The 26,752-nt window shown below is 41.6% G+C and overlaps 1 protein-coding gene across 1 annotated transcript in view; it reads right to left on the reverse strand.

Moving 5' to 3' along the window:
* Positions 1-22,726, reverse strand: part of MYH15 (myosin heavy chain 15) — a 142,971-nt gene extending 120,245 nt beyond the window's left edge. Inside the window, 4 exon segments of the mRNA XM_073894901.1 lie at positions 937-1,040; positions 16,145-16,301; positions 17,736-17,879; positions 22,643-22,726. Of these exon segments, the coding sequence (XP_073751002.1) occupies positions 937-1,040; positions 16,145-16,301; positions 17,736-17,879; positions 22,643-22,726 (489 nt within the window).
* Between the last annotated feature and the right edge of the window lie 4,026 nt (positions 22,727-26,752).

Consider the following 26,752-nt stretch of genomic DNA (forward strand, 5'->3'; position numbering starts at 1 on the left):
CAGCCATTGATCATTAGCTGGCTCTATGAGGTAAATTATTTTGCCTTCCATCGTTATGGCAGAAAGTAGCACCAATATCTGATGGGTTGCTTATTTTGGGGGCTTCCCTATATCCCCCCAACTTTATTCAAAGGGAAGTGTTTCAGAAAAGAAAAAACCACAGCACCGGAGAACCGCACCCTAAGAAGCTGCTGCACGTGATGAGATGTGTGTTCTCACACACTCCCAGAGGGTAGAAATCTGTACGATCTTTCTAGTGGTTAATTTAGCATATGTATCAAGAGACTATAAAAAATTCATAATCCTTGCCTAGTAATTTCACTTTGGGGAATGTAGCATAAGGTGAATCTAATATACAGAAAAAGCATTTACCTACAAAGATACTTACCGCAGTAGAAAACAAAACAGAAAATCTTTGAGTCTAACAATAGGAGAATGGCTAACTACACTACAGGACAAATGTCTGGTAAAATATTAAGTATTCATTTAAATGTTTATGAAGAGTTTGTAAGAACACTGAAAATGCTTATATTACAGGAGCAATCAAAAAAGCAAACTGTACACTGAACAGTATATGCAGTGTGATTATGCTCTTTTATTAAAAAAAAAAACACCAAACCAACTATAAAAACCCCAAATAGAAAAAAAAAAAGAAGAAAGACTTATAAAGACCGATACCAAACAAAACAGTGGTTGCCATCGAGTTGAAAAGTCTTCCCATCTTTCCACACATTCCAAACTTACCGTACTCACCATGTACACTTTTGCAGTAAGTAAATCAACTTTGAACAGACCAGACTTAGAGGGACTCCTTGCACCCTCCACCCCTAAAGGAAGGAAAGTGACTTCTCTAGGACCCTTTAGAAGAAGGATCTGAAATGCTTTCATTTCTCATTGTCATTACCAAACTTGGTGTTAATAATTAACGAGCCTTACATCAGGGGTCAGCAATTCTTTAGCATCATCCCGGCTGTCCAGAGCAACTACTCCATGAGAGCAAAAGGGAAAGTCAGAGGGATTTTCAGACACCAGGAGCATGTCTGCAGTGGGAAAACCATCAGTTAAATGGTTAAAGAAATCCACAAGGCTTTAGAAAATAATTGACCGATATTCACAGTTTACTCTTACAGCTGATAGCACACTTGTAAACAAGCCAAAATAAAATCCATATTCTACAGCCAACCCACTGCAATCAAATTTTGCCCTCTATTAACTTGTCAGTCATGTGTTAATGTCTCCCAAGAGAAGACCAGGCAGACCAAATCCAAATGCAGATTCAATTGCAGCAGCTTGAATTGGTGTGAAAAAAACAGACAATGCGTGTTGGCAAAACTTTGAAAACAGGAATTTGGCCTAGATACACGGTTGAGGGCAGAGGACAAAAAATATTTTGTAAAATTATAACAGGACTGAGTTTCAAAGGCTAGGAAGTGGGCAGACCCTGGGGTTCAGTGCCCTGGGAACATTAGCAATGTATCCTGTCATATCACATCCTCCCTATTAGGAGGCTGAGGCTGTCTTTCAAGGAATCCATAAATCAGCGTCCGTGTTCAGCACTGCACCTCTGATGTGTCTAAGACTTCTGACATGATTCACTTAGTCAGGAAACATAATGCAGGCGGAAGCTAAGCAGGCTGTCAGCAGCACATCAGCAACGGGCTTGGCCAAATCACATTAACCGCTTAATGCCTCACACTTGCTCCCGACGAAGTTTCTTGGAGCTGATCTGATTTTTGTATTTATCACTTAGTGAAATGAAGCTGCTATCCTCAACCCCAAATCTCAGAAACAAATTGCGCTTTTCGAATGTTCACGGCAGCTTCGTTTAGAAACAACCCAAGTGTCCATCAAGAGTTAACAAAGTCCTGTGTGTCCGTACAACAGATTATTCGACAACAAACGAAGGACAGAACTATGAATATATGCTACAGCATGGAAGAATCTCAAAATAATGATGCTGAGTGAAATACGCCAGACCAAAAAAAAAAAAAAAAACAGTATATACTGTGTGATTCCAACTTATAAAATTCAAGAAAATGCAATCTAATCTATAGTGACAGGAAGAATATTAGTGGTTGCCAAGGGTCTTGCCAAGGTGGGGAGGGGAAGACTCAGAGGAGTAAGAAAGGACAGAGGGGGCAGTTACAAAAGATCATGAGAAAACTTTTGAGCAGATACGTGTATTATCTTGATGACGGTGACAGTCTCAGGCATATATACATGTCAGCATTTACATTTATGTCGACAACACTTCAATGAGGCTATTTTATAAAAGTTAAAAAGTAAAAAGAAATTGGGCCAGCCCAAAGGTGATCAAGCTGTAGGCAAGTACTAGATATACAGTATATATATTTAATATATATTTAATAGAAATATGATCCTTAAATCCTTACTTGAATGATTGATTCAAATGTCCCTGAAATGTTCATACTTCCCAAGACTCTCTTTATGTTCTTTCTCATGCCTCACTTTCTATCAAGAAAAATTTGTTGAATTCAAACGATGTGCCAGGCATTATTGTAAGTTTTAGAGATATATCAGTGGGGGGAAAAAACATATCCTGCCCCCATGAAGCTTCTATTCTAATGGGAGAGAGAGAAATTTTAAAAATAAGTAAAATGTATAAAAATACATGAAATGTACAATGGTAATAAGTGCCATGGAGAAAAATAGCAGGGAAAGGGGGTAAAATGTATTGGCAACACAGGGGTGCCTGGTTGGCTCAGTCAGTGGTGCATTCAGCTCTTGATCTCCGGGTTGTGAGTTCGAGCCCCACGTTGGGTGTAGAGTTTACCTAAAAATAAAATCTTAAAAATACAAAGCTACAGTTTTCAAGAGTGGTCTGGGAAGGCCTCCACAAGGTGACATTTCAATAAAGACCAGCAAGAGTTGAGGGAGAAAGTAAGCGGGGGAAGAATGTTCCAGACAGAGAAGAGCAAATGCAAAGGCCCTGAGGTAGAAATTTGCCTGGCATTTTGAGTGGCTAAAGGTGGGTCAGGAAGGGGCAAATTAAAGAAGTGGGAAGTAGTCAGTTATGAGGTCAGAGAGGCAATCATGAGGACAGATCATAACTCCTCACAGGCCAGGGTGAGGATTTGGGCATTTATGCTCTATGTGAGGTAGAAAGCCACTGGAGGTTTTTGAGCAGAGGAATGACATCATCTGATTTTTTTTTTTTTAATTTATCATGGCTGCTGGGTTAAAGACAGAGGGAGCAAGGATGGAAGCAGGACTATCAAGCAGAAGACTGCTAAATAATCCAGGAGAGGGGAGCCTGGGGGGCTCAGTCAGTTAAGCATCTGCCTTCAGCTCAGGTAATGATGCCGGGGGCCTGGGATTGAGCCCCACATTGGGCTCCCTGCTCAGCAGAGAGTCTGCTTGTCCCTCTGCCTGCTGTTCCCCCTGCTTGTGCTCTCTCTCTGACAAATAAATAAATAAAATCTTTTAAAAAAAATCCAGGAGAGAGATGATGGTATTTGACCAGGGTAGTAAGAGCAGCAATGGTAAAGAAGTGCGCAGCGCGTGGATTTTGAAAGAAGATGAAAGACGTGAGAATAAGGTGGGAGAAACAGAGGAGTTCAAGGGCAGCTCTTAGGCCCATTACACTCGAGATGCTATAATGAATACATGCTATAACATGGAAGAATCTCAAAATAATGATGCTGAGTGAAATAAGCCAGACAAGAAAAGAGTATATACTGTATAATTCCATCTTACAAATATCTAGAATTTTTTTTCTTTTAAAGTGTATTTTTGAGTGAACTAAAAGGAAATTGACACACTAAAATCGCAAAAGACTTTGGGCATACACATTAACCTTGTTAAGGGTTCTTCTACATGTCTTTCTTTTCCATAGGAATTTCCCTTAAACATTTAAAACCCATAGTTTTTACTGTATATACAGCCTAAACCATAGCAATCTATGATTCTGTCATTTTACACTGTGCAAAATCCTCAAAATATAGTGGTACCATAGAAAAACAAAATCAGTCACAAGTAAATTCCACTGTAAGTCATTCATATAATTTGGTTCTTCTCCAAACCAAGTTGAGATATAAAAGAGTCAGTTAGCTAGGAGTCTGGAATCCTGGAGAGAATCTGGACTCGTGATCGAACTGTGAAAGTCATCAGATGGAAACAATCTTTAAAGCTGTCAGTCTAGATGAGGTCACCACGGGTTAAAAATGCAAGGACTGAGCCCCAGGGCGCTCTAAAGTTATAGGCCAGATGAAAGAGAAAGAGCCACAGAGAAATAGGGGAGAAACAAGGGACATTTAGGGGAGAAACAAGGGAAGATTTAGGGGAGAAACAAGAGAGATTTGGGGGAGAAACAAGGGAAGGTTCTGTGCTAGAAGCGAAGAGGGAAGATTCTCAAGGAGGAGGGAGTAATCAGTGGTGTCAAATACTGTCACGATTTTCAAGGTCAGGAAACGTCTATATATTCCTCTGCAAGGCTCATTCCTGGCTTTACTGATGACTCTCAAATCTTTATTTTCTGAGCTCCAGACCTAGAACTCCAACTTCCCACTAGACATGTCAGTGCAGATGGCTATAAGTAGCTCAAATCCAACACTACCAAAACTGAATCTATGATATTTTCCATGTCTGCCCCGAAGCTATGCTTCTTCTGTGGTTCCTTATGCCGGTGAATGTCACCGCCTTCCTCAGGCTAGACATGGGGGTGCCATGAAAAGTCCTTTCACGGCTCAAATACAGACATCATTTCCATGTCTTTCAAATCAAAGTATTTACCTAATCTTTTTTCTCTAGAATAGGTGTATGCTATGAGGAGGAGGTAAGGACACAAAAAAAACATGGTCCTTTCCCTCAAGGAGGCTACAGGAATCACACACCTAACCAGTGCAGGAAATGCTGTGTTTTTAGGGTGAAAGGGTGTTTCAGCTGGATGTTTCAGTTCATACCGAAACAAAAAACAAACAAAAAAAAGCTAGACACACACAAAAACAAAACAAACTACCTTCTAAAATCGTTTTGCCAAGAATATCCGTTTAGATCACTCTAAATTATAACCGTTCATATACTTTTCACTTTATGTCATTTTTGTCAATAGGTCAATTAGGTCATTTTTAATCATTTCCATTCTGGTTATGAAGACCAAAGGTGCTATATTTGACATTATTTTCTGTATGTGGAATACAGAAAAATAGAAACGTAGAAAGCCTCACTACTCGGTCAGGCCCAAATTAGTGATAAATTGAACTTAGAACATAGTTTCTAGTATTTCTGTTAGACTAAGCCACCTACCTACTCAAACCCATGTTTGTAACTGTGATGGAAATTTTCTTCCTCCTTTGCCACAGACACAAGGAGGGTCTTGCTTCCATCCAAGCAGGCCCAACAATCGGACAAACACTGTGGGAAATAGAATGGAAAGAGCACCACATGTCCCAGGTCTATAAGACCAGGAGGAGGAAGGAGTCAACATTCAGGAGGGGGCCGGGAGTAAGGCGCCATGGTGGGCCCACATGTTACACATACACTCCTCTCCCCACCCCCCCGCCCTGCTTCCAGACACATCATTTCTAGAAGTCATGAAGGACACCTAATGGGCTTCTCCTTCATCTCACTAACCAGCAATATGGCTGATGCACTAGCCTACCCATTCACTGCAGCAGCTATAATCAATTTGAAGTGGTAGCTCTTAGAAATGTACAGACCACATGTATGAGTGTTTGAGGGACTCTGAAAGGCCTTTAGCTCAAAACATCTTCCCCACTGGGCCTTATCAAAATTTATTTTCAAGGAGCAATGAATTTTAATTGCACTGAGGCTTGAGGTCACCTCAGAGTATCATGTAAACAGAGATTCCTTTATTTAATTAATTTCCTTTCTATCAAGAGGAATGGTCCTGAGAGAATGTAAAAAAAAAAAAAAAAAAACAAACAACAGTGAATACATTTTTGGGAGACACTATGAGGGCCAGGGAGACTGTCTAGGCCAGATAAGGCCCACACAGAAGATTGTTGACCAGGCTGTGGGCATGTGGAAAATGGGGGGGGGTAGTTTGTCAGGAGGGCTGGGGACAAGACAAGGAGGAGGCGCGAGAGTAGGCTCAAAGTAAAAGTCAATTGCTTCACAACTTCAAAAAATGCAGGTCTCAACCTTCATACTGGTTCATTTCTAGATCCCACTCTAGGAGTGTCATAGAACCCTTTAAGAGTGAGTGTTTTATCATTCAAGGCTTTGTTTTATATGGCTTCCTGACATTAAATTTTACTTTCTGCATGGCTGCATGTTCTCCAAGACTCAGCTGAGTTCACTATAAAAAGGAGCAAAGCTGACATTGGGCCAAAAAATCCCTTAAAATCACAAAATCCTGGGACGCCTGGGTGGCTCAGCCAGTTAAACGTCTGCCTTCAGCTCAGGTCATGATCCTGGGGTCCTGGGATCGAGCCCCGCATCGGGGTCCCTGCTCGGCAGGAAGCCTGCTTCTCCCTCTCCTACTCCCTCTGCTTGTGTTCATTCTCTCGCTCTCTCTTGCTCTCTCTCTGTAAAATAAATTAATAAAATCTTAAAAAAAAATAAAGTCACGAAGTCCTGTAGCTAGTACCTCTATGCCCTCATCACCCATCATTACCTGTTTCCCACACTGCCATGTACAGCTGAAGAGGTTGTACACTGCCCAACTCCAGAGAGAATTATTCACATAGTCTACAGTTTGAATAGCATTCTCTAGAGTCGGGCAGGGCACAATCTGCACACACACATCTTGTTCCTCCTAACAACCAGTGGGGAGGGAGGGAGTAAAAATAGGAGACCAGTTCAAGAGAGACCTAATGGGTCAAGGGAGTACAACTCAATATGCTCCAGAATAGGAGGTCCAGATGCCGACAATTTCTTTCCCCAGAGGTCTTCAGGCCTCTAGTAGACAGGTCGGGTGCACCTCTTGGCAACCACCACTATTTGTTACTGTCATGTACTAAAGTGAGTACCCAGGGCAGTAGGCAAAATGTCAAAGATTTCAAGAGACAAGGACGCATTTCGTGACCCCTCACACTAGAGTTCATAAACCTGTTGTATAGCAAGAATGGGTACAATAAATAAACAGAAAAAAAATAGACAAAGAAGAGAAGAAAAATAGGAAGGTATATGCAGGACCGAGCTATCCAGTTGGCATTAAGAACAAGAATTTCGAGGACTCACATCTCAGGGGACTGAGGAAGGGGGTTTTAGCCATGCCTTGAAGAAGGGTCAGCCTAAACTGAAAGGTAAGGGGAGGAGGGATGTTCCAGACCCTGTAGAGACTAGTTGGGGGCTGGCTCTGGGATAACACATCACCCCATTCCTTGGCTCCTTCTGTGGGTGGCCAGCCTCCCGGCTGATTTTCCATACCTGGTTCTTTTGTAGTACTGACAAGCGCTTCTGTTTTAGGAAACTTGGACATAATCCTTACGTTGCTAAGGCGTGCTCTCTCTCGTAACAATCCTCAGGACACTCTGAAGCTCTCTTTCGGCAAACGTGAATAAAAAAGAGTTCAAATTCTAAAATGTCCCAAAGAATGACCCGTGGTGTTGAGAGCAGGTGGACTGACAATACCCAATTTGGACCACCAGATGTCAGTCTTCGTACAGTAATCAATCTCTGCAGCCCCCAAAGACAAGAAGATCAATGAACTCAAGATAAGCCTGCATTTTCCACAGCAGCCCAGAGCCTTAAGACAGTTCTATTAGTAAACAGAGATGCTCCCCCAAATTTTACAGTCCCTGCTGATACCCACATTGGACCTGATGTGTCAGATGGCTTGCACAGCAGAGAAATGTGTGCTAAGAACTTTAGATGTGGCAGAGCTAATCAAAGGAAGATCCAAAAAAAAAATCTGTTCCAGGTTAGGAGGGGAAGTGGGAACAAGAACGGCTGCTGAGTTCATATCACCAATTGCACCTGACAAAAATCATTGTCCAGTTCGCAGAGCTTGCCCCATTCGGTGAAGGCACTTTGAAGAAGGCGTGTAACACCGCTAAGTGTATGATTGACATATTTAATCTAGCATGAGAAGCTGGGGGGAATCATTCCCCATTAATTTGCTCACCTGGATCTTTGCTCTCATCCCACTACCACTCCTGTGGGAGCATCTTTGTCCTCAGTGGTTTACTTCATACGCAAGACGTTTGCAATCTAATCAGCTTGTCATTCTCCCCTTTGAAAGACTTCCCATACTCTGCCTTAGGCTGCAAGGTGCTGCTTGATCTGACCCTGCCCACCTCCCCCCTAACATTACCTTCTTCTCTCCACCAATTTCAGTGGCCATTTTGCTATTTCAAGAATAAACCAAATGCCGTCCTGCCTCAGGGCCTTTGCACTCACTGTTCCCTCTTCCTGGAGCTTTATTCCTGGAAATCTCGCCTGCTCACTTGCTTACTCATTCAGGTGTCTGCAAAAATATTGCCTTCTCAGAGAGGTCTTGCCCAACCATTCTATCTAAAATATAACCACCTACTATCCTACCAAGCCCAAATTCACTGTCTTCTCACCCTGCTTTTCTTTTTTTGTAGACCTACTATTCTCTAAAATTATATATGTCTTTGTTTACTTGTTATTTCTTGTCTCTCATACTAGAATGTAAGCTCATGAGGGCAGGGAGCTGTCTGTCTTATTTATTTTCCAACCCCCATGCTTAAAAAAGCAGTGACGGGTCCACACACAGCAGTCACACAATAAATATTGAGTGACTACATGAAGTTCATTCTCTTACCCCACAAGTCACTTTTCTATTTCTCTTCATGGCATTCCATTTATCCTGGTCAAATCATAAAACTTGGGAATAGTTTTGACTCATCACTCTCCTTCATCCTTACATTCGGTCATTGCTAAGACTTATCTATTCGTCTATGAATCCATCCCCTTCCTCCCATTCCCACAGACACAACCTTACACAACGCCTTGTCATCTCATACCAGGACTACTATAGTCCCTTCCCTCTAGGATCTCTGCCTTCCTTCCATCCTGCCCACCACAGTAGCTTAACTGTTGCTGCCCTCAGCAAATCATGACCTCCTATTACCCTACCCCTATAACACATGCACACACACCTGCCGCCCAATTCCTTGAGTTCGGAAACCATCAGGATAAAATCTCTACTATTCCTCGATGCAAATCCTTTCCTCCAGTCAACCTGATCTCTCTGCTCCCTGATCTTGTCCTGCCTTTTCCTGCCACTGTAACCCACTGTTCCTCCCATAGGAAATACCCTCCACTCATTACTCTGGTTAAATCCCCTTCCCATCCTTCATTCCCCCTCCCAAAACCTCCCTTCTTTATACAACTCCCATTGACCACTAAACACCATGGCGGTGACTGCCACTTCTGGCCTCTTGTCTATGCCACCCGTGTGGTTCTAATCTTCTAATCACTGAAGGCCTTAAATTATCTAATGTTTTTACACACATTCACACACACACACTCATTCATTTATACCTTCTGGGCATCCTACCCACTTCCAAACACCAAACACTACCAAATTGGAAAAACATTTACTCTCTAGCAATATAAAATTAATAGAACATTGGTTTTATAATTGGTTTAATAATTGTTTACCTTTTAGGATGAATAACCTGAGTTCTCAAGAGACTTATTAAACTACACTTTTCCAGGTCCGAGAATCTGACTTCTGTCTCTTGTTTTAGAACGTCCCTCAGATCCAGAATAATACACTTACCATGAAGTTCTTGTTTTCCAGACAGAATTTGATAGAATATGTGGTTGTTCCTCTCTCCGGGCTGCTGGAAAATCACTCAGGATTTTTCAAGCAAATCTGCAGGATGAGAAAAGGATAAAGCTTCATACTTAGGTGTTCCTGCAAAACTTAGAAGAAAAGTTATCAAAGAGTGCAGTGGCTACTTATAAATATCGATGGCTACAGATGACAGCTTTCCTCTGGCACAAAAAGTGCATCCTGACGAATTTGCCCTGGGTGGACATAAAACACAGTCTCCTACTGAAACATTCCAAACAGTTGCAATGGCTTTATTATACACATTACTCCCAAAGTGATTAAAGTTAAAAGAAAAATGCAACGTGGGCCTGAGATGGCACCAGTTCATGCTAGGAGGAAGCCAGAATGATCACCAGGACTAGCAGTGGTCCTGGATTCTGGTCTCAGACCTGCCGACTTCTAGCTGTGTGTTCTTGTGTGTACAATTGAATCTCTCTGGGCCTCAATGATCTTACTTTAAAAATAAGAAAAAAATAATACCTGTTCATATTCTTTCATTTATTCAGCAAACATTCGTTGAGCACCTACTACCATCCAGGAAACCTACTAGGCCCTGGACGTATCACATGAGAAAAATCGGTGTGGTCCCTACTCTTCTAGATTCTAGGTGTAAGCGGCTAATGCAATGGCATTAACACAGGAACATTTGGCGATTCTTGAATCCTAAAGAAAAGCCAGTTGTGCAGGAGTTCAGTGGGCAAAAGGGGCAGAAAACAGAGTCTGAGAGGTAGACAGGCACCAGGCACCCTATCAAGTAAGCCCTACTGGCCACAGGAAGGGGTAGGATTGAATTTTATGTGCGCTCAGGAGACAGTGGGAGGTTTTAAGCAGAGGAATGATGTGATCAGATTTATGCTTTAAAACACTACTTCGGCATAAATAACAGATGGGGCTCCCTTCCTTTCTTCTCATGAAAAGCCATAAGACAGGATCTAGTGGGGCAGAAAGGCTGCCCAAGGAGACAGAGCCCACGTCAGAAGCCAGGTGTGGCTAAGGAGGCCGTCAGCGGCACCTGGGGCTTGCAGGATGAGGAAGATGGTGCCAGGCAGATGACAGGCTGGTGGCGGTCACCCGTGCAGGGAAGGAGGCAGAGCGGGACTACAGCAAGGCAAGGGAAGGAGAGTGGCGACAACCAGGGGGATTGAGCCTTTACGTTAACAAATGTGGGGTGATGGGAACCATACACACAGACACACGTGTGTAAGTACACGTATACGTGCGTTTATACACATGCATATATGCACAGTATTAAGTGAAATAATTTAACCTGGATTCCTGGATTTTTTGGATCCCCTTTATCTTTCTTTCCACTGGCCGTTCTTTCCTTTCTTCCTTGTCTTCTACTTTTTCCTTTCTTTTATCTTCTTTTCCCCCTTCCCTCCATTCCTTCCCTTTTCCCTCTTTTTTCAGCTTTCTTTTTTTCATATGTCAGCAGAAAATCCCTTCACATTCTAACCAATCCCAAATCTAGCCACTTTATGGACGAATATTAGCACCTACTATGCAGCCAGACCTCGCAAGCAGATATAAGAGAAGGCAAGGCAGCGCTAATGCCCTGGATGGAAACCAGCCACATCAGCATGAGGCTGTTATTCAATTGTGCCCAAAGATTCAAACAGGAAGCCTTCTGCAAATTTCCTTGTAAAATTGTAAATAGAGTGGCTCCCTGCCACTCATTTTTGTCATAAAATGGGTTTGTGAAACTAAGTTTTGAAATTCAAATTCTTCTTCTATCCTGGGACTGCAAGTTAGCAAAAGCTACTTTTTAAAAATGATTTCTCCCAGTAAAAAAAAAAAAAAAAAAAAATCCCCAGTGGAAAATATGCAGAGGTAGGGGAGCCAGAAGCAAGAGTAGAAATAATAATTGTACTAAGTGAACTAGGAAGTGCTTACTAAATTGACTGATTATAAGGAGTATAGGAAATTATGAAGGAGAAAGTACTTTCAAATCTATAAAATGTAATACAATATAAAGCATTCTTAGAATTTGCTGGGTGAGCTTCCCTACTGGGAGTGGAAAGGAATTTGGAACTATTAAATATTGTCTTCCTGAAATTGACCAAACAATAGAAGCTTTTCTGGTGCATATTTATATGTAGTTTTAATTTCTCAATAATGAAACTGATCTCTTTCTTTTTCGAGGTATCTAACAATATTAGACCTCTTTGATGCTCAAGAAATTTTTTTACACCTATGTGCTCAGACGTGAATTTTGCCATTTGCTTAAAAATGAAAGACTGATGTACTGCTCAATCATGTTACTTACAAAATGAGAGGAGTTGTCATTTCCTCAGAGTTCTGGCATTTCCAAATGCTTCCAAAATAGGATGCACTTGCTTGATTTGATCTTCTAAAGTTCCCTGAGGTATAGGTAAGAGAAATACAGCAGATAAAGTTTTCAGGAAAATTCTATAAGGTGGTAAGCCCTCCAACCCTAGGCTGGACTCCATTCTTGCTTTGATAAATAGGATCCAAAAGCTGTTTCCAAGTTTGTTTATACAATGTTACTTTGGAATGAGAACTTAGAAAAATAGATGAGTGACAAACTGTCTTACAATGCCCCCATGAATATATGTGGGAGCTCATTTATTTCAGTGCTTCTCTTTTGGTTGGAATTGGCCTAAGTGGGGAAAGGAACTAGATATCTACAATCAATCAATCAGTACCATAGCCTACCTATTTCCAGAAAAATTTCATTCCTTATATTTTCCCCATTGTTAATCTCCCTCTCTTCCCCTCTAATTCTTACACCTGGAAATTTATCCTAAGATAACACAGCAGATTCTTGGCATTATTAAATTATATTTTTCTTTGTTACAATTCCTAAGTAATCTAGTGGTCCATGCCAAGCAGTGAGTCAGTGATGGTTTCATTTTGAATTTGAATCGTGTGCTCAGCAGGTCACCTCCACAGAGTAAGTCTGAATGAGCACTCAGCATCCCCATTGCAACATGGCTATGTCGTTTTCCACTCAGCATCAAAGATCCATTTTATGGAAGGGATTATAGTATATAGTATTCAAGAATTTATAAATTTAGGGGTATCTGGGTGGCTCAGTTGGTTAAGTATCCCACTCTTGATTTTGGTTCAGGTTGTGAGATTGAGCCCTGCTTCGGGCTCTGCATTGAATGTGGAGCCTGCTTAAGATTGTCTCTCTCCCTCTCCCTCTGTCCCCCACCACTCTCGTGCACTCGTGCGTACACACACACACACACACACACACACACACACTCTTTCGTTCTCAAAAAAAAATTATAAATGTACAAATACTATAACCCTTCTACATAGTATGGGTCTACTATCCTTTAAATAAGTAAAAGGGCTATATGAGCAAAGTTTTTCATAGAAGTGTTAGGTATTATGTATTATCATGAGGCCCAGTGGCTAGACCAAACAAACACACACCGAACAACCTAAAATGTACACAAAAATGAAATAATACCTAGTGAACAATAGAGTTCAGTGATACCTAAAGAAATCAATCAAATTCAGGAATGTGGTGGTTGGGAAAGAAATTTCATGGTTTGAAAATGGACCAGTTTGCTATTTCGATATACTTCTTACTTTGCAAAAACAACAGGAGGCATCCAGGATTGAATTGAAACAGCAAAATAACAATGCCAGACATACAAAGACGAGAGGCTCTAACAGCTCAATAACTTATTGATTTTGCGTCCCACTCAGCATTATCTAATTTTATTTTGCATACCAATTCTCAGGGTCTAGTTACTCTCAAATTATTATGAAACCCATCAACCTGTTAGGGGAGCTAAACAAAGTAAGCTAAATTAAAAATCGCCAAAGATAAAAGTCATTAAATAGAGAGGGAGGATAAGTAGAACCTGGAATGTGATTAAAGTTGAGGTTATGCCCATCAGGCATCTGGGATTTGATCCAGGAGTTTGTGGTGAAGGAAGAAGACTTCTACTGGTGTGTATCTGTGGGAGTCTGACATCTCACAGTAGCTAAAGGGTTTCAGAAATATCAAAAGTGGCCATTCAAGACACTGATGACTCTAGCCTTTAGGGAAGATGGCTTGGATCTTAAGTGTAATTCTCAGAGGGTCCAATCAACAAAGATCAGGCTAAATAGCCCTGGAAGCAAATCGGAAACAAAGTACATAATTTCATGTTTGGGGTTTATTAGTTTGAAGCATTTGTTGATCCTCTCAAGAGGCAAAAGATGGGAAAAACTTTTCTATAATTTTCTAATTGTTCTACGGCTCTTGTCTCCTCTTTTCTCCCCAAAAGTTGTCAAGGCAGAGCCTCCATGATCAGTGGATAGGACCACCTCACCTTTTCTGCCAAGATATCGAGACACGTACCGGCTTTTCCCTAGATTCACCCATGGTTGCTACGGTGGCAAAATACTGGATAATATGTTTGGTGTTCACAGTCTTTCCAGCACCAGATTCTCCTCTGTGATTAGAAATTCAGTGATATAGTTAACTGGTTTGGATTGTAAATGCAGTGAAAAGTTAAATAATTTTAACCATATAGGCTAAGACAATAAGGAAAAGTTTTATGGAAAAACGGAAAACTTGAGAGGAAACTTGATTAAAGAAATGTAGATATTTAATCGGTTGGGAGAAGGGGAAGGACTACCTCAAAAACTATTTGATTTTTAAACAAAAATCAAAACTCAGTACAGAAAGATTAAAGATTTTATAAAAACTGGAAGCCTGTTCTTCATGTGTCCTGTTAACAAAAAGCTGAAGAGCTCCTCTATTAATTAAAGACAGGTCTCCTCATTACCAAATGTTCGAGGGATTTTCACATATTAAGGCTACCACATGGCTGGGTCCAACCCTCTCCCTGAGAAGAGGGCCTACCAATCAATCCACCAGGAAGTTGGGTTTTAGACTTCCCTTTTACCTTTGATAACCAGTTAACTTCGTGTTGTGAGAAGAACACAGTGGTGCTAACCTTATCATCCAAAGCATCATAGGATCAAGGCCTGCCTTTATCTGTATGAAACTCCAGGAAACAGTCGATCTTCTCTGTAAGGGCTGAACACTAAGAATCCTTCTAGCTCTAAGATTCTGAGACCGTTAATATTCTTGAGATGACCAAAGCCAATGGAGAGCCCAACACACAAGGTGACACCACCATTGCACAGGAAGACCAAGAACTTTAGCATTTCACTGGCCTTTTGAATCTTAGCCTCCCCCCTCCCCCCGCCACAATGCTGACAGTCCATCTGGTCAGCCAGTGTTCTTCCCATCAAAATTAGATACAATACGAGATCACTGAAGTCTTTTCCTTCCTTTTCTCTCCAAGTCTCACCATCTTTTAGTTCCTACTACTTAATGTACCTTGGTCTGCAGCAATGTGGCTGCCCAGATAACAGCAGGTTATCTGTTCCGTGGTCATACCCATTGAACTTTCTGTCTCTCTGCCCAATTAGCCAGTCCACAGACCTTTGAAAACGATTATTTCAACAGGGAGTTCTCCATCAAGAAGATGACTAAGATCAGCTTGTGCACTATGAGTTCTAAAAGATCTACTAAGATGGTAGAGGCAGCCTACCTAGAACCATATTTGGAGTAATCACTGACTAAAGTGTTATGACAATTTCCTGAGTATCTTATTCTTGCCTAGAAGGTATTCTGTATCTAAAGAGCAAACAATTCAAAGATAGTGAATTTATGTTTTATTCCCAGTGAAATGTAGGTGTCTGTTTCCACTGAAACTCTCACCGCTAGCCAGAAAGAAGAGGCAAGGCAAACACTTACGTCAAAAGTACAGACTGATTCTCCCCATCCACAAAAGAAAAGAAAATGTCAGAACATTCTTCTGCCAGAGCATCTACGTATTGGCAAACTTATTCAAAATTTCCTTGGTTGCAGTTTGAAGTCAGACACAAGGAAAAGGATTTGCTCTCAGTTGGATAAAAAAAAGAATACCATTTAAATAGTACAGAGTAGAAAGAGTTTTTTTTTTCCCTTGCCCCTATGAATGTCAGTCCTAAGAACATATAAATCTCAGGCCTATTTTCTTGCTCCAAATACAAATGATAACTGACTAATGGTTGACATTTTTGCCATTTTAAGCCTTTTAAGAAGCACGGTGTTACAATAGCTACAGAGAAACTTCTTTGTGCCTGAAACTCTAGCAGGCGCTTTGTGTAATAAAAGCTGCCATCTACAGGGGGCTTACTCTGGGCCAGCCACTGGGCCAAGCACTTTCAATGCATTATCTCACTTAATTTGACATGTGAGCTAATCATCTCCAAAACCCTAGGAGACAGGCTCTATTTTGCCCAGATTTCATCCCAAAGAAACGGAGGCTTCAAGTGATTAGGGAACTGTAAAGGCCATGCTCTGCTCACAATGCCTACCTACCTCTTAGTGACACGGAGAAAAAGTAGATCAGATATTTTTACCTTTCATTTTGTAGGGCAGCCACTTACTGTGAAGTATATCCTGAAAGGCATTATCGGCCACAGCGAAGATGTGAGGGGGAGCTTCTGATCGCCTCTTCCCTTTGTAGGCAGCCATGACTTCTTTCTGATACACGAGGAGCCACTTGTAAGGGTTTATGCTCACACAGAAGAGACCTGAATATGTCTGAGGAAAAATCAGAGGAGATTTCAGAAAGCAGGTTAGAAGCACTTCCAGGTCTGTCAGCTCTCTCACTGCCAGATAACGTTTGCTGAAATATTTACTCATAAGGGAACTAAAAAGAGGAGAGCTTTCGGATTCTCACAGAGAAGGGACTATAACAGGAAGAGACAGAACCAGGTTAGAGGAACTGCGGGACCTGGGGTTACCCCTCCCCAGGGAGACCTGCTAACTACTAACATGTCTGACACATACACCTTTTGAAGACAGGGAGGATGCCAATAGCCGGCTGAGCCGCTATCGGGCATTTGAGGCCAGAAGGTGGCTTGTGTTTCAGCAAGATTGGGAACCCAATTTTTAAGGCACTGAGAGGGAATAATAGCTCATTTGGGTCACTCAGTTACTATAATGGTTGAATTGTGGCCCCCAAAAAAGATACACTCAGGTCTAATCCTTGGAACCTGTGAATGCAATCTTATTTGGAAAAAGGATCTTTGCAGGTGTAATTAAGTTAAGGGTCTCAAGAATGATATGTGGGTGGGCCTTAAATCCAGCTGGTATCTTTGTAAGACATACAGAGAGGAGAGGATATGGACCCACAGAAGGAAAGGGATGTGGAGGCAGAGGCAGAGATTGGGGTGGTACAACCACAAGGAATGCCAACAGCCACTAGAAGCTGGAAGGGGTAAGAAAGGATTCTGCCCTAGAGACTCCAGCAGGAGTAGGACCCTGTTGATTTGATTTGATTTTGGACTTCTGGCTTCTAGAACTGTGATAGAATAAATTTCTGTTGTTAAGCCAACTGGTTTGGGGTAATTTTGTTAGAGCATCCAAGGGAAACTAATATAGTAAATCAGAGTGCCAAGGAGCAATTTGGCTGCACGCCATGGCTTCCATAGCAATGGAGCTCAAATGCTACCATTTTGGCCCAATCTATTCAGGGCTGCTGTTGAATAGGTTCTGAGTAAATCAAAGAATCTAAGCAACCATCACCAGTGTAATGATAATGAAAACAATCATTCCTTCTACTGAGTACAAACAGGGTGACAGGCACTACACTATGTGCTTTACATTCTCTGATTTCATCCTCCAGGCTACCTTGGAGAGCCAAGCATTCTTATCCCACTTTACAGATAAGGTGACATCAAGAAGTTAAGAAACTTAACAACTAGTCAGTGACAAAACTAGCATTTGGACACCGATCTATCAGCCTCCAAGCCTCACGCCTTTACTTTAGCTTGACAACCTAGGGAAAGGGTTATGGATGTTGACAAAATAAAATTGGGGAAATGCGAGGTCCCTTCCCAGTGGGCATTCCTCAAGGATTATCCCCATGTGAGTCTGCTTAAATTCAAAGTAAGCTATTATCCAAGAGAGGGCTGAGACTTTGCCAATATGAGTGCCAGTATGACATTTCAGCAGTAAAGCATATATACATACATAGGTCATCCAATGGGCACAGCGCCTCTTCAGGGTATGCAGCACGGATGCTTCATTGAGATGAGTCAGCATTGCTAGGTCTTCAATCATTTCAAACTTTGTGGGATTCATCTGCTGGACTTCAACCTCTTTGACACTCAGACTCTGCAGAGAGGAGAAAAAAATATAATATGTATTTCCCTATTATGTTCCTTCATTTTGCCATGCAATGGAAAGAACCTTCAAAGATCCAAGAAAAAGATGCCTCATGAGAGGATGGGACCAGAAGTTTAACCAATCCTAATGAAAGAGACAGGTGTTTCTCCTGCACATGCTCGCACCTTGCCTGAAGATGAAGTTTTTAAAAAGTTTTTGTTGAATCAAAATATTCTATCTTGCAGAACTCTAGTCCTGTGGTTCCTCATTGACTCTGGTTGCCTCTGAGAGCACACACATCATACCTCATATGATTTGGCACCTCTCTTGATGCTTAGGAGGTTTAGAAGAAGGAATCTGGAGTCAAGGATCAAGGAGGCAGATGAATCCTTCCAGACTTTGTTCAAGACCTCTCCTCTTCCTCAATCCTTCCTCAACTACCTGAGCTCATTTTTAAAAAATCTTTTACCATATAAACAATCTGTACCATCTTGACACAAGCTTTTGTGTATGTTTCAATAATTAACAATGTCAGACTATTTCTCAGCTCGATTATAAACACCTGAAGGAGTTTTGATGGTGTTTTCTTTTATAGTTACTAAAGCATCTATTATAATGTGATGGGCATGGTAGGTACTCAATAAATATTGATCTCTTGATTAATATGGCTGCATTGCTACCAAATAGTTGTTTAGAGTTGTTCTCAAAATTTCCTAACACCATTTCCTATAGCCCTTTTCCATGTTTAATAAACATTGATATCAACTGATGGCTCCATTTAATTCCAATTGGTGATGGCTTCTTCTTCCAAAGCTCTCACATTCTCCATATTCTTTTTTGAGAGAGAGAGAGAGGGAGTGGGAGAATCCTAAGCAGACTCCATATCCAGCACAGAGCCCATGGCGGGGCTTGATTTCACAACCCTGAGATCATGACCTGAGCCGAAATCAAGAGTCAGACACTTAACCAACTGAGCCACCCAGGTGCCCTCACATTCTCCATATTCTTGATCCAATTCTTACCCACAATCTGCTTTGTCATTGTTCAAACAGTAATCACTTTTCTTTTGAGTCCCTTTAATTTCCGTATGTCCAGGATTCCTTTTCTGTTAGAACTTAATCAGGTGTCTTATGTCTTTTAAATACCTCCCCTTGGCTCTGATTCTGTTTTTCTCTCTTCTTTCCTTGCCTACTTTCTTCCATAAGTATTACTCTACACCCACCGGCTTCATTGTCTCTGTTAACGTTACAAAGACTATTCATGTGGTGATTGAAAGTGTAGTTACTTCTAAAATTTTTTTTTAAAAATTTATTTATTTATTTGCTAGAGAAAGAGCACAAGCAGGGGGAGTGGAGGAGGGAGAAGCAGACTCCGTGCTGAGCAAGGAGCCCGATGTGACACTCGATCCCAAGACCCTGGGATCATGACCTAAGCTGAGGGCAGATGCTTAACCAACCAAGCCACCCAGGCGTCCTGAAAGTGTAGTTACTTTCTAACATCAGAGGAGGAAGCCTGGAGCTAGGGAGATAGAGGGTGGGCGTGGGGGGATGGGACCGTCAATATATGGTGGAAGGACAAGCAGAACAAAGCAAACTCCATTAGACTCTTCTTTCTACATCATTAACTTATTGCCTTCAGGCTCTTCTTCTTACGATTTCTTTTGAAAATCATGATTATAATCATAATATATTTACAAATCACCTTGAATACTGTTGAAAAGACAGAAGTTTTGGAACATGTGCTCAGACAAGAAAGCCTCTCATTTGGAGACCTGATAAAATACGGTTGGACTCCATTAAGAAAGTGAAAAGATGGGACACCTGGGTGACTCAGTCAATTAAGCATCTGCCTTCAGCTCAAGTCATGATCTCAGGGTCCTGGGATCGAGCCCTGCAGTGGGCTCCCTTCTCAGTGGGGAGTCTGCTTCTCCCTCTCCCACTCCCTCTGCTCCTCTCCCTGGCTCGTGCTCACTCTCTCTCAAATAAATAAAATCGTAAAAAAAAAAAAAAAGGTGGGGGAGACAACACTGGGAGAAAATCTCTGCAAATCAGATAGCTGATAAGGGACTTGTATCCAGAATATATAAAGAACTTTCCAAATACAACAAAAAAAGCAATAAGCCAATTAAAAATGGGCAAAGGGTTTGATTAGACATTTCTCCAAAGATAACACAAATGGTCAATAAACATGTAAAGAGATGCTCAATATCATTAGTCATTAGGGAAATACAAATAAAAATCACATTAAAATACCACTTCACACCCACTAGAATGGCTATAATCTAAAAGATAATAATAAGCATTGGTAAGGATATAGAGAAATTATAACCCTTACATATTGCTGGCAGGAATATAAAATGATGCAGCCATTTTAGAAGACATTTTGGCAGTTCCTCAAAATGCTAGACATAGAAGTTAACATGTGACCCAGCAATTCTACTATTAACTAGAAGTTAATACGTCCACACAAAAACTTACACATGCATGTTCATGCGAGCATTATTCCTAATAGCCAAAACTTGTGAACCCAAATGTCTCTCAACTGGTGAGTGAATGAACAAATGCAGTGCCTCCAATACTATGGAATATTATTCAGCTGTACAAAGGAATGAAGTACTGATACATGCTACAACATGAATGAACGCCAAAACATTATACTAAGTGAAAGAAGCCAGACACAAAAGATCATATGTTGTATGATCCCATTTATCCAGAATGCCAGATAGGCAAATCTATAGGGAAATAACCTAGATCAGAGGGAAGGGTGGGTGAGTGACTGCTAATGGGTACAAGATTTCTTCTTGGGATAATGAAAATATTCTAAAAGTTGAATTGCAGTGATGGTTGCATAATTCTTTAAATATACTAAAAACTGTAGAGGCCACTTTTAGGCAAACAGCCTTGAGCGATGGACTGTAGAGAGGGCCCACAGTGACTACCCAGCTGAATACAGACCGGCCCATTGGGGGATCAACCTCAAGACATCCAGAGGCCCTGACTAACCAATGGGCTACTTACAATGAGGCACAGTTACCAAAACAGGGAGAATTCCGTATGTCCCCATACCTCCTCACCTTCCCTCTAACAACAGCCCTCACCCCTGCTTCTGCAGACAGCCTCTCTTCTGTCCCACCCACTGCTCCCTTGCATTATAGTCAATAAACTTCTCTCTCTTTGTTCTGCTTCAGGTGAATTCTTGTCACTACCCACACCCGATCGTCGCCCCACATTTGGGGGCCCCAACCCAATCAGACAGACACAACATTTAAACACCACGAAAACTATTGAACCGCACACTTTAAAGAGGTGAACTATATGGTATGTAAATTATAGCTCAATAAAGTTGTTCTTAAAAAGTTGGCATAACCAATGATGGAAAAGAGGCATTCAGATCTGCTTTCTCTTTTAATAAGAGATTGTCCCAAGGCTAACTTTAGGGCCCATCTGTTTCCTTATTTAGGGCATTCTGAATTTTTTCTTGCCTACCTAGGCAAGTTCCTGCTAATAAGGACCAAGTTCTTCTCTTAATTCCATTAGTTACATAAAGTCTACCTAACTGGGAATTTTTTTTTTATGTCCAGATACTGTCAAAGAGGCATATTAAGACACCATAAGTGATAATTTATAAGTGGCCTCCAGAGCTTTACAACTCAAATAGCAATGCTTTAGATTATAAATTGTCTGAATATGACAATAAGGGCATGAAGAAGACAAACCTTCTTGGTAATGATTCTGTTTGCTATGTCGTTGAGGCAAAACCAGAGGGCGATTAGACATGAATATGGGCTGCAATCATCTATAAAACCTACGAGGAACTGTTCAGCCGAGTCAGACCAGAAATAGGGCCCAGCTCAGCACCACAGGGCTGGCAGGCAACCTGAGGTCAGTGATTCAGGGGAGGGTCCTGTGGGTGGACTCCTTGCCCAGTGTTACCCTGCTGCCTTAGAGGCCTGGGTGACAGGGAAAAGGAGTTGCAGGCCATTCCAGCCTTACTGCACATGACCTCCACGACCCCTTACAGACTAGCTTATGCTCAACACCTGCCCTAAACCTCTTCCCAAGGTCATAAGTGACCTCCTAATTCTGAAATGCTGAGGCTTTCTCCAAGACCTTAATCTCTTTCTCTAGCATTTGGCATTACTGACCATCCCCCATCTCTTGGCTTCTCTGGCACTGTGCTATTCTCAAACTATCCCTCTCTCTTTTTTTAAGATTTATCTATTTATTTGAGAGAAAGAGCATGAGCAGGGAGAGGGCCAGAGAGAGGGAGAGAGAATCTCAAGCAGACTCCCCACCGAGTACGGAGTCCGGGGCTTGATTTGGCTCAGGTCTCATGACCTGAGCCAAAATCAAGAGTCAGATGCTTAACTGACTGAGCCATTTGGGTGGTTCCAGGCACCCCCAAATTATCCCTCTTTCTTAATCCAAACACAACCTACTTCAGAGTTCTTTAGGTCACTATTCACTGCAAGGGACACCTTTAAAAAAAACAACAAAACTTGAAACGTTGACGAAAGAAGCGGAAACTGTGAGTTCTAGAGTCAATGATCTTTATCCCTGGCAACTGTGTTACTCTGATTTACCCAGTGTCGTTTAATCTTTGATAAGAAGTGGAAGAGCTTCTCAAAGATGCATAACATTTCCAAAAATATATCTATCAGTGACATCACATATCCCAGGTTTTTAATTAAACTTTCAGAGAAAGGACATATTTAATTATTTGATTAAATAGAGAACGTAGTTATCCCAGAGAGGAAATAAAGATTCCTTTACCTTTCCATCTGTTGTCTCAACAATTACTTTGCCATCATTTGCACTCCCTTTAACCTCAGCTGCAACATAATGTGTGTTGGCCATCATGAATCCAGCATTTCTTCTCTGTGGAGCAAAAGAGGATTATAACCATGGTACGTGCACAAAAGATACATTGGACACTTTCATATGGATGCATATGACCTCCTTTCTGCTAATTCTGCCTGGTGACTTGGAGTCACCAATATAGGAAACTGTTGAAGTAGGTAAAATCGTGAAAGCTCATCCCAAAGATGACACACTGACTCTAGGAACAAGAGACATTTGAGCCAGCAGAGGCTGGGAACATCACAGACCATTTTGCTGCAAGAAAGTTACCGGTCAACACCTTACAAGCCACTCTTCTCATGCCCAACACTAACCTCCCACTCACAGTCCCAGGTCCTGGGTGGCTGTCCTGGTACCTCACACCCCCGGCTCTCCTCCAGAATACTTCACTCAGAAAGGTCTGGTTACAACTAAGTGAAAATTAGCTTAGTGGTCATGTCTGTCTTTCAGGGTTTCTTAGACCTTAGTTTTAGTTTGGGGATAAAAGCCTGCTGTGAGAATTCCATGGAAGAATTGCGGGGAGGAGAGAGGAGAGAAATATGGATTATTTTTGCCAAAGAGCATAACTGCTCCATATTATTTCCCCCCACAGAGCATTTTTCTGTTCTCAGTCTCCTCACTTCCTTTGCCCCTAAGCAAAACAGCCCTTCACAACGTGAGGGGCCAATGAGAAGCTTTGGGCAAAATGAAATCTTATAACACCTGAGACAGCTTCTCTTGGCCTCACTTAGATGCTTCTCCGGTTCTCTCCCAACCGAGACAGATAGCCAGGGAAGATGAGTAAGAAACATACTTTTAGGGGCACCTGGGTGGCTCAGTTGGTTAAGCATTAGGTGCTTGATTTCTACTCAGGTCATGATCTCAGGGTCCTGAGATGGGAGATTGAGCCCCCTGTCAGACTCCTGCTGGGTGTGGAGCCTGCTCAAGATTCTCTCTCTCCCTCTACCTCTGCCCCTTCCCGCCCCTTCTCTCCCTCACTTAAAAAAAAAAAAAAAAAAAACAAGAAAAGAAAAGAAACCTACTTTTAAGGGAAAGTGAGTCTTACCAGAAGTTCATGGAAGTTCCAAGTCACAGCTCATCAAGTAGATGGAGGAGAGGAGAGGAGAGGAGAGGGGAGGGAAGGGGAGGGGAGGAGAGGAGAGGAGGGGAGGGGAGGAGAGGGGAGGGGAGGAGAGGGGAGAGAAGAAGAGGAGAGGGGAGGGGAGGAGAGGGGAGGGGAGGAGAGGGGAGAGAAGGAGAGGAGAGGGGAGGGGAGGGGAGGGGAGGAGAGGGGAGGGGAGGAGAGGGGAGGGGAGGGGAGGAGAGGGAAGAGGATTTGGCTGGGAGAGGGACAATCTGAATCAATGGCTAGGGATGAGCCAGCGAAACCCCTATGCAACAATAGCACAGGTGGGTAATGCCAACTCCATCACCACCACCACCCCAACACAGGAATCAGAAATTTAGGAGGCCTCATTAAAGCCCCCACCAGACACTCTTCCCAGAGGTGGGCAATAGGACTTGGGAACCATGCCTAGTGAAGCTGGGCAACATTTGCCCTTCCTTCCACCATGTTTGTCTCTGCAAAGAATTTTGTGGCACACTACCTTCTTGCTTTCCTAGTCTTTGCTGGGCTCCCTTCCTTGTTCCCCTAATTACAACCAATCCACCACTAAAACTGCCCGGGAAGATTTTTGTATTCCCGTCAAACTGATTTTGCATTTGCTTCTACTTGTTGTTTGCATTTAAAATACTGAGTTTTCCTTCATATTTATTATTTTGATCTCTTTTTACAAAAACGGATTTTGCTTTGTGTTATGTCTGTGAAAAGAGGCTTATTGGTGAAAAGTACCTATTTTGCATACATTTTTTTGTGTTTAAGGTAAATAAATGCACTGTATTTTAAATCAAATGTTATCACTTGAAAGAAAATGGGTACTAGCTGACACAGATTTCCACTTTTATTTTTTTTTTAGAAAAAAACCTGAGAAAAGAGATTAAGAGTGTTGTCTATAGTCACATAGCTAATTAGTGGCAGTCATTAGAATAATGATTCTAGAAATTAGATCACCCATCTCCTAAATCAGAGCTCTTCCATTACAGCATGCTTCCTCTATCTTATATGCTTGGCTTTTTTCCTCCAATTTTTCTCTGAAGGATTAGGTTCATCCTCTGCCTCATGATTAACCCCTTCTTTTATGGGCCCTAGAAATTTGGGGAGAAGTTTTAGAAACCCTTACCTACCTGAGGCCCAGTCCCTAATAGGGATGTGTTTGAAGCTCAAGTAGAAGAACTCATTTTCTAATTTGAACATGTTTTGCACTCATGAGTAATTGCAGAGAGGGAAATGTAAACAGCAATGGGTTTGAGTTGGGCTACCTGGATTTTAGTCCTGGCTCTGCTAGTAAAAAGGTGGAAAGCAAGGGCTTCATCTCTTTGGGCCTTGGTTTTCCCATCTGTAACCTCAGGAGGTTTGCCTACATGATTTCATATTTTTGGAAGAATAAATGTCTTTTCTAATATAAAGGCAACAACAACAACCAAAAGGGCAACATGTGTGTATTGGAGGAAATATGAAAACGTAGAGAAATGTATAGAGAAAATTAAAAAAAAGAAATCACCCATGGGGCGCCTGGCTGGCTCATTCGGAAGAGCATGTGACTCTTGATCTCAGGGTTATAAGTTCAAGCCCCATGTTGGATGTAGAGATTACTAAAAAAAGTAAATAAACAAAATTAAAAAAAAAACACCCATAATGGAACAACACAGAGATAGCCACTACCTGAAGCATTTCTTTCCAGTCTTTTTTCTATACTATTGATCAAGATTGGAGTAACACTATATTCAGTGTGGTAGTTACAGGAAATAGATTGTTTATGTGTCCTAACATAAAAATCATTTACATTTAGCTTGGGAATGCTGCTTTGTGTTTATCTCTACAAGCACACTTTTCTCCCTGACACCCAGCAATTCTAGTTTTCCTTCCTAGACCACATAATAATGTTCAGTGTTTATTTTTCACATTTATTATTGCAGTGGGGCCTCCATGGAGGAAGGCAGGCAGAGCAAGGGTCATCATCCTGTTTGACAGATGAGGACACCACGGCTCAGGAAAGTGCAGGTATTTGCTCGGATTATACCCCTGGAGAGGATCCTGGTCAGAGAATTTGAACCCAAGACTCCTTGCCAAATATTCTAATCACACTGCTTCCACTTGGCCTGAGTTCAAAAAAGCAAACTCCATTGTCTACTAGCCCAGGGGGATGAGAATCTTCCTTACTCTTGTCGTTTTGGCTGCCATTGCATTTCTATGGGGAAAGCCGTTTGGCCAAAAAAAAAAAATTAATTAAAAATAATTGCTATATTTTAAGTAACTATTTACAGTGCTGATCCTACTAAATGCATCATCCAATTATCTCTAATGCTTAGGCCTAATTTTTATTTCCTCGTTGTGGCACCACTATGATCTTGTCCTTCATTATCTGACTACCTGTGATGAGCTTTTGCATGACCAGTTCTGACCTCAGGGATAGTTCTGTTATTGTATTTGATTTGATGGATTATAATCAGCTACTCTAAAATCCAATCATAGTAATGAAATCCAGTGACTGGAAACTGGGAACGGATCCAGGGCTGGACTATGATGGAAATATAATGTCCTACATAACGGGGTTGAATTGTAATCGGTCATATTAAGGTCTAATGTTGACTAATTCTGAGTACTAGAACAATACTCAGTCAGTATTTATGTTACATTATTGAATAATTTGGGGATTAAGATATATAGGTGTCTTGATGCTAGATCACACTGTGAATCTGACTTTACATCTCCAAGTAGCTGAAATTCAGATGCCCATGCAGCCCAGTCACACAGAGAAGGAAGGGGAAATGTAGCATTTACTTAGAGATTTTAATGTAGAACTCAGCCTTCATCTCGAGGGTAAATCCTCATTAACCTCCGTCCTTGCCTGTAACTACCAGAAGACTATTCATCAGTGTAAGCAAGTCTCCTAATTATCTCTCATTGAGTGTTGGCTGAGCGAC

This window comes from Callorhinus ursinus, unplaced genomic scaffold, assembly GCF_003265705.2.
Source record: "Callorhinus ursinus isolate GAN/ISIS: 27379988/994484 unplaced genomic scaffold, GSC_fseal_2.0 scaffold1, whole genome shotgun sequence".
NCBI lineage: Eukaryota > Metazoa > Chordata > Mammalia > Carnivora > Otariidae > Callorhinus > Callorhinus ursinus.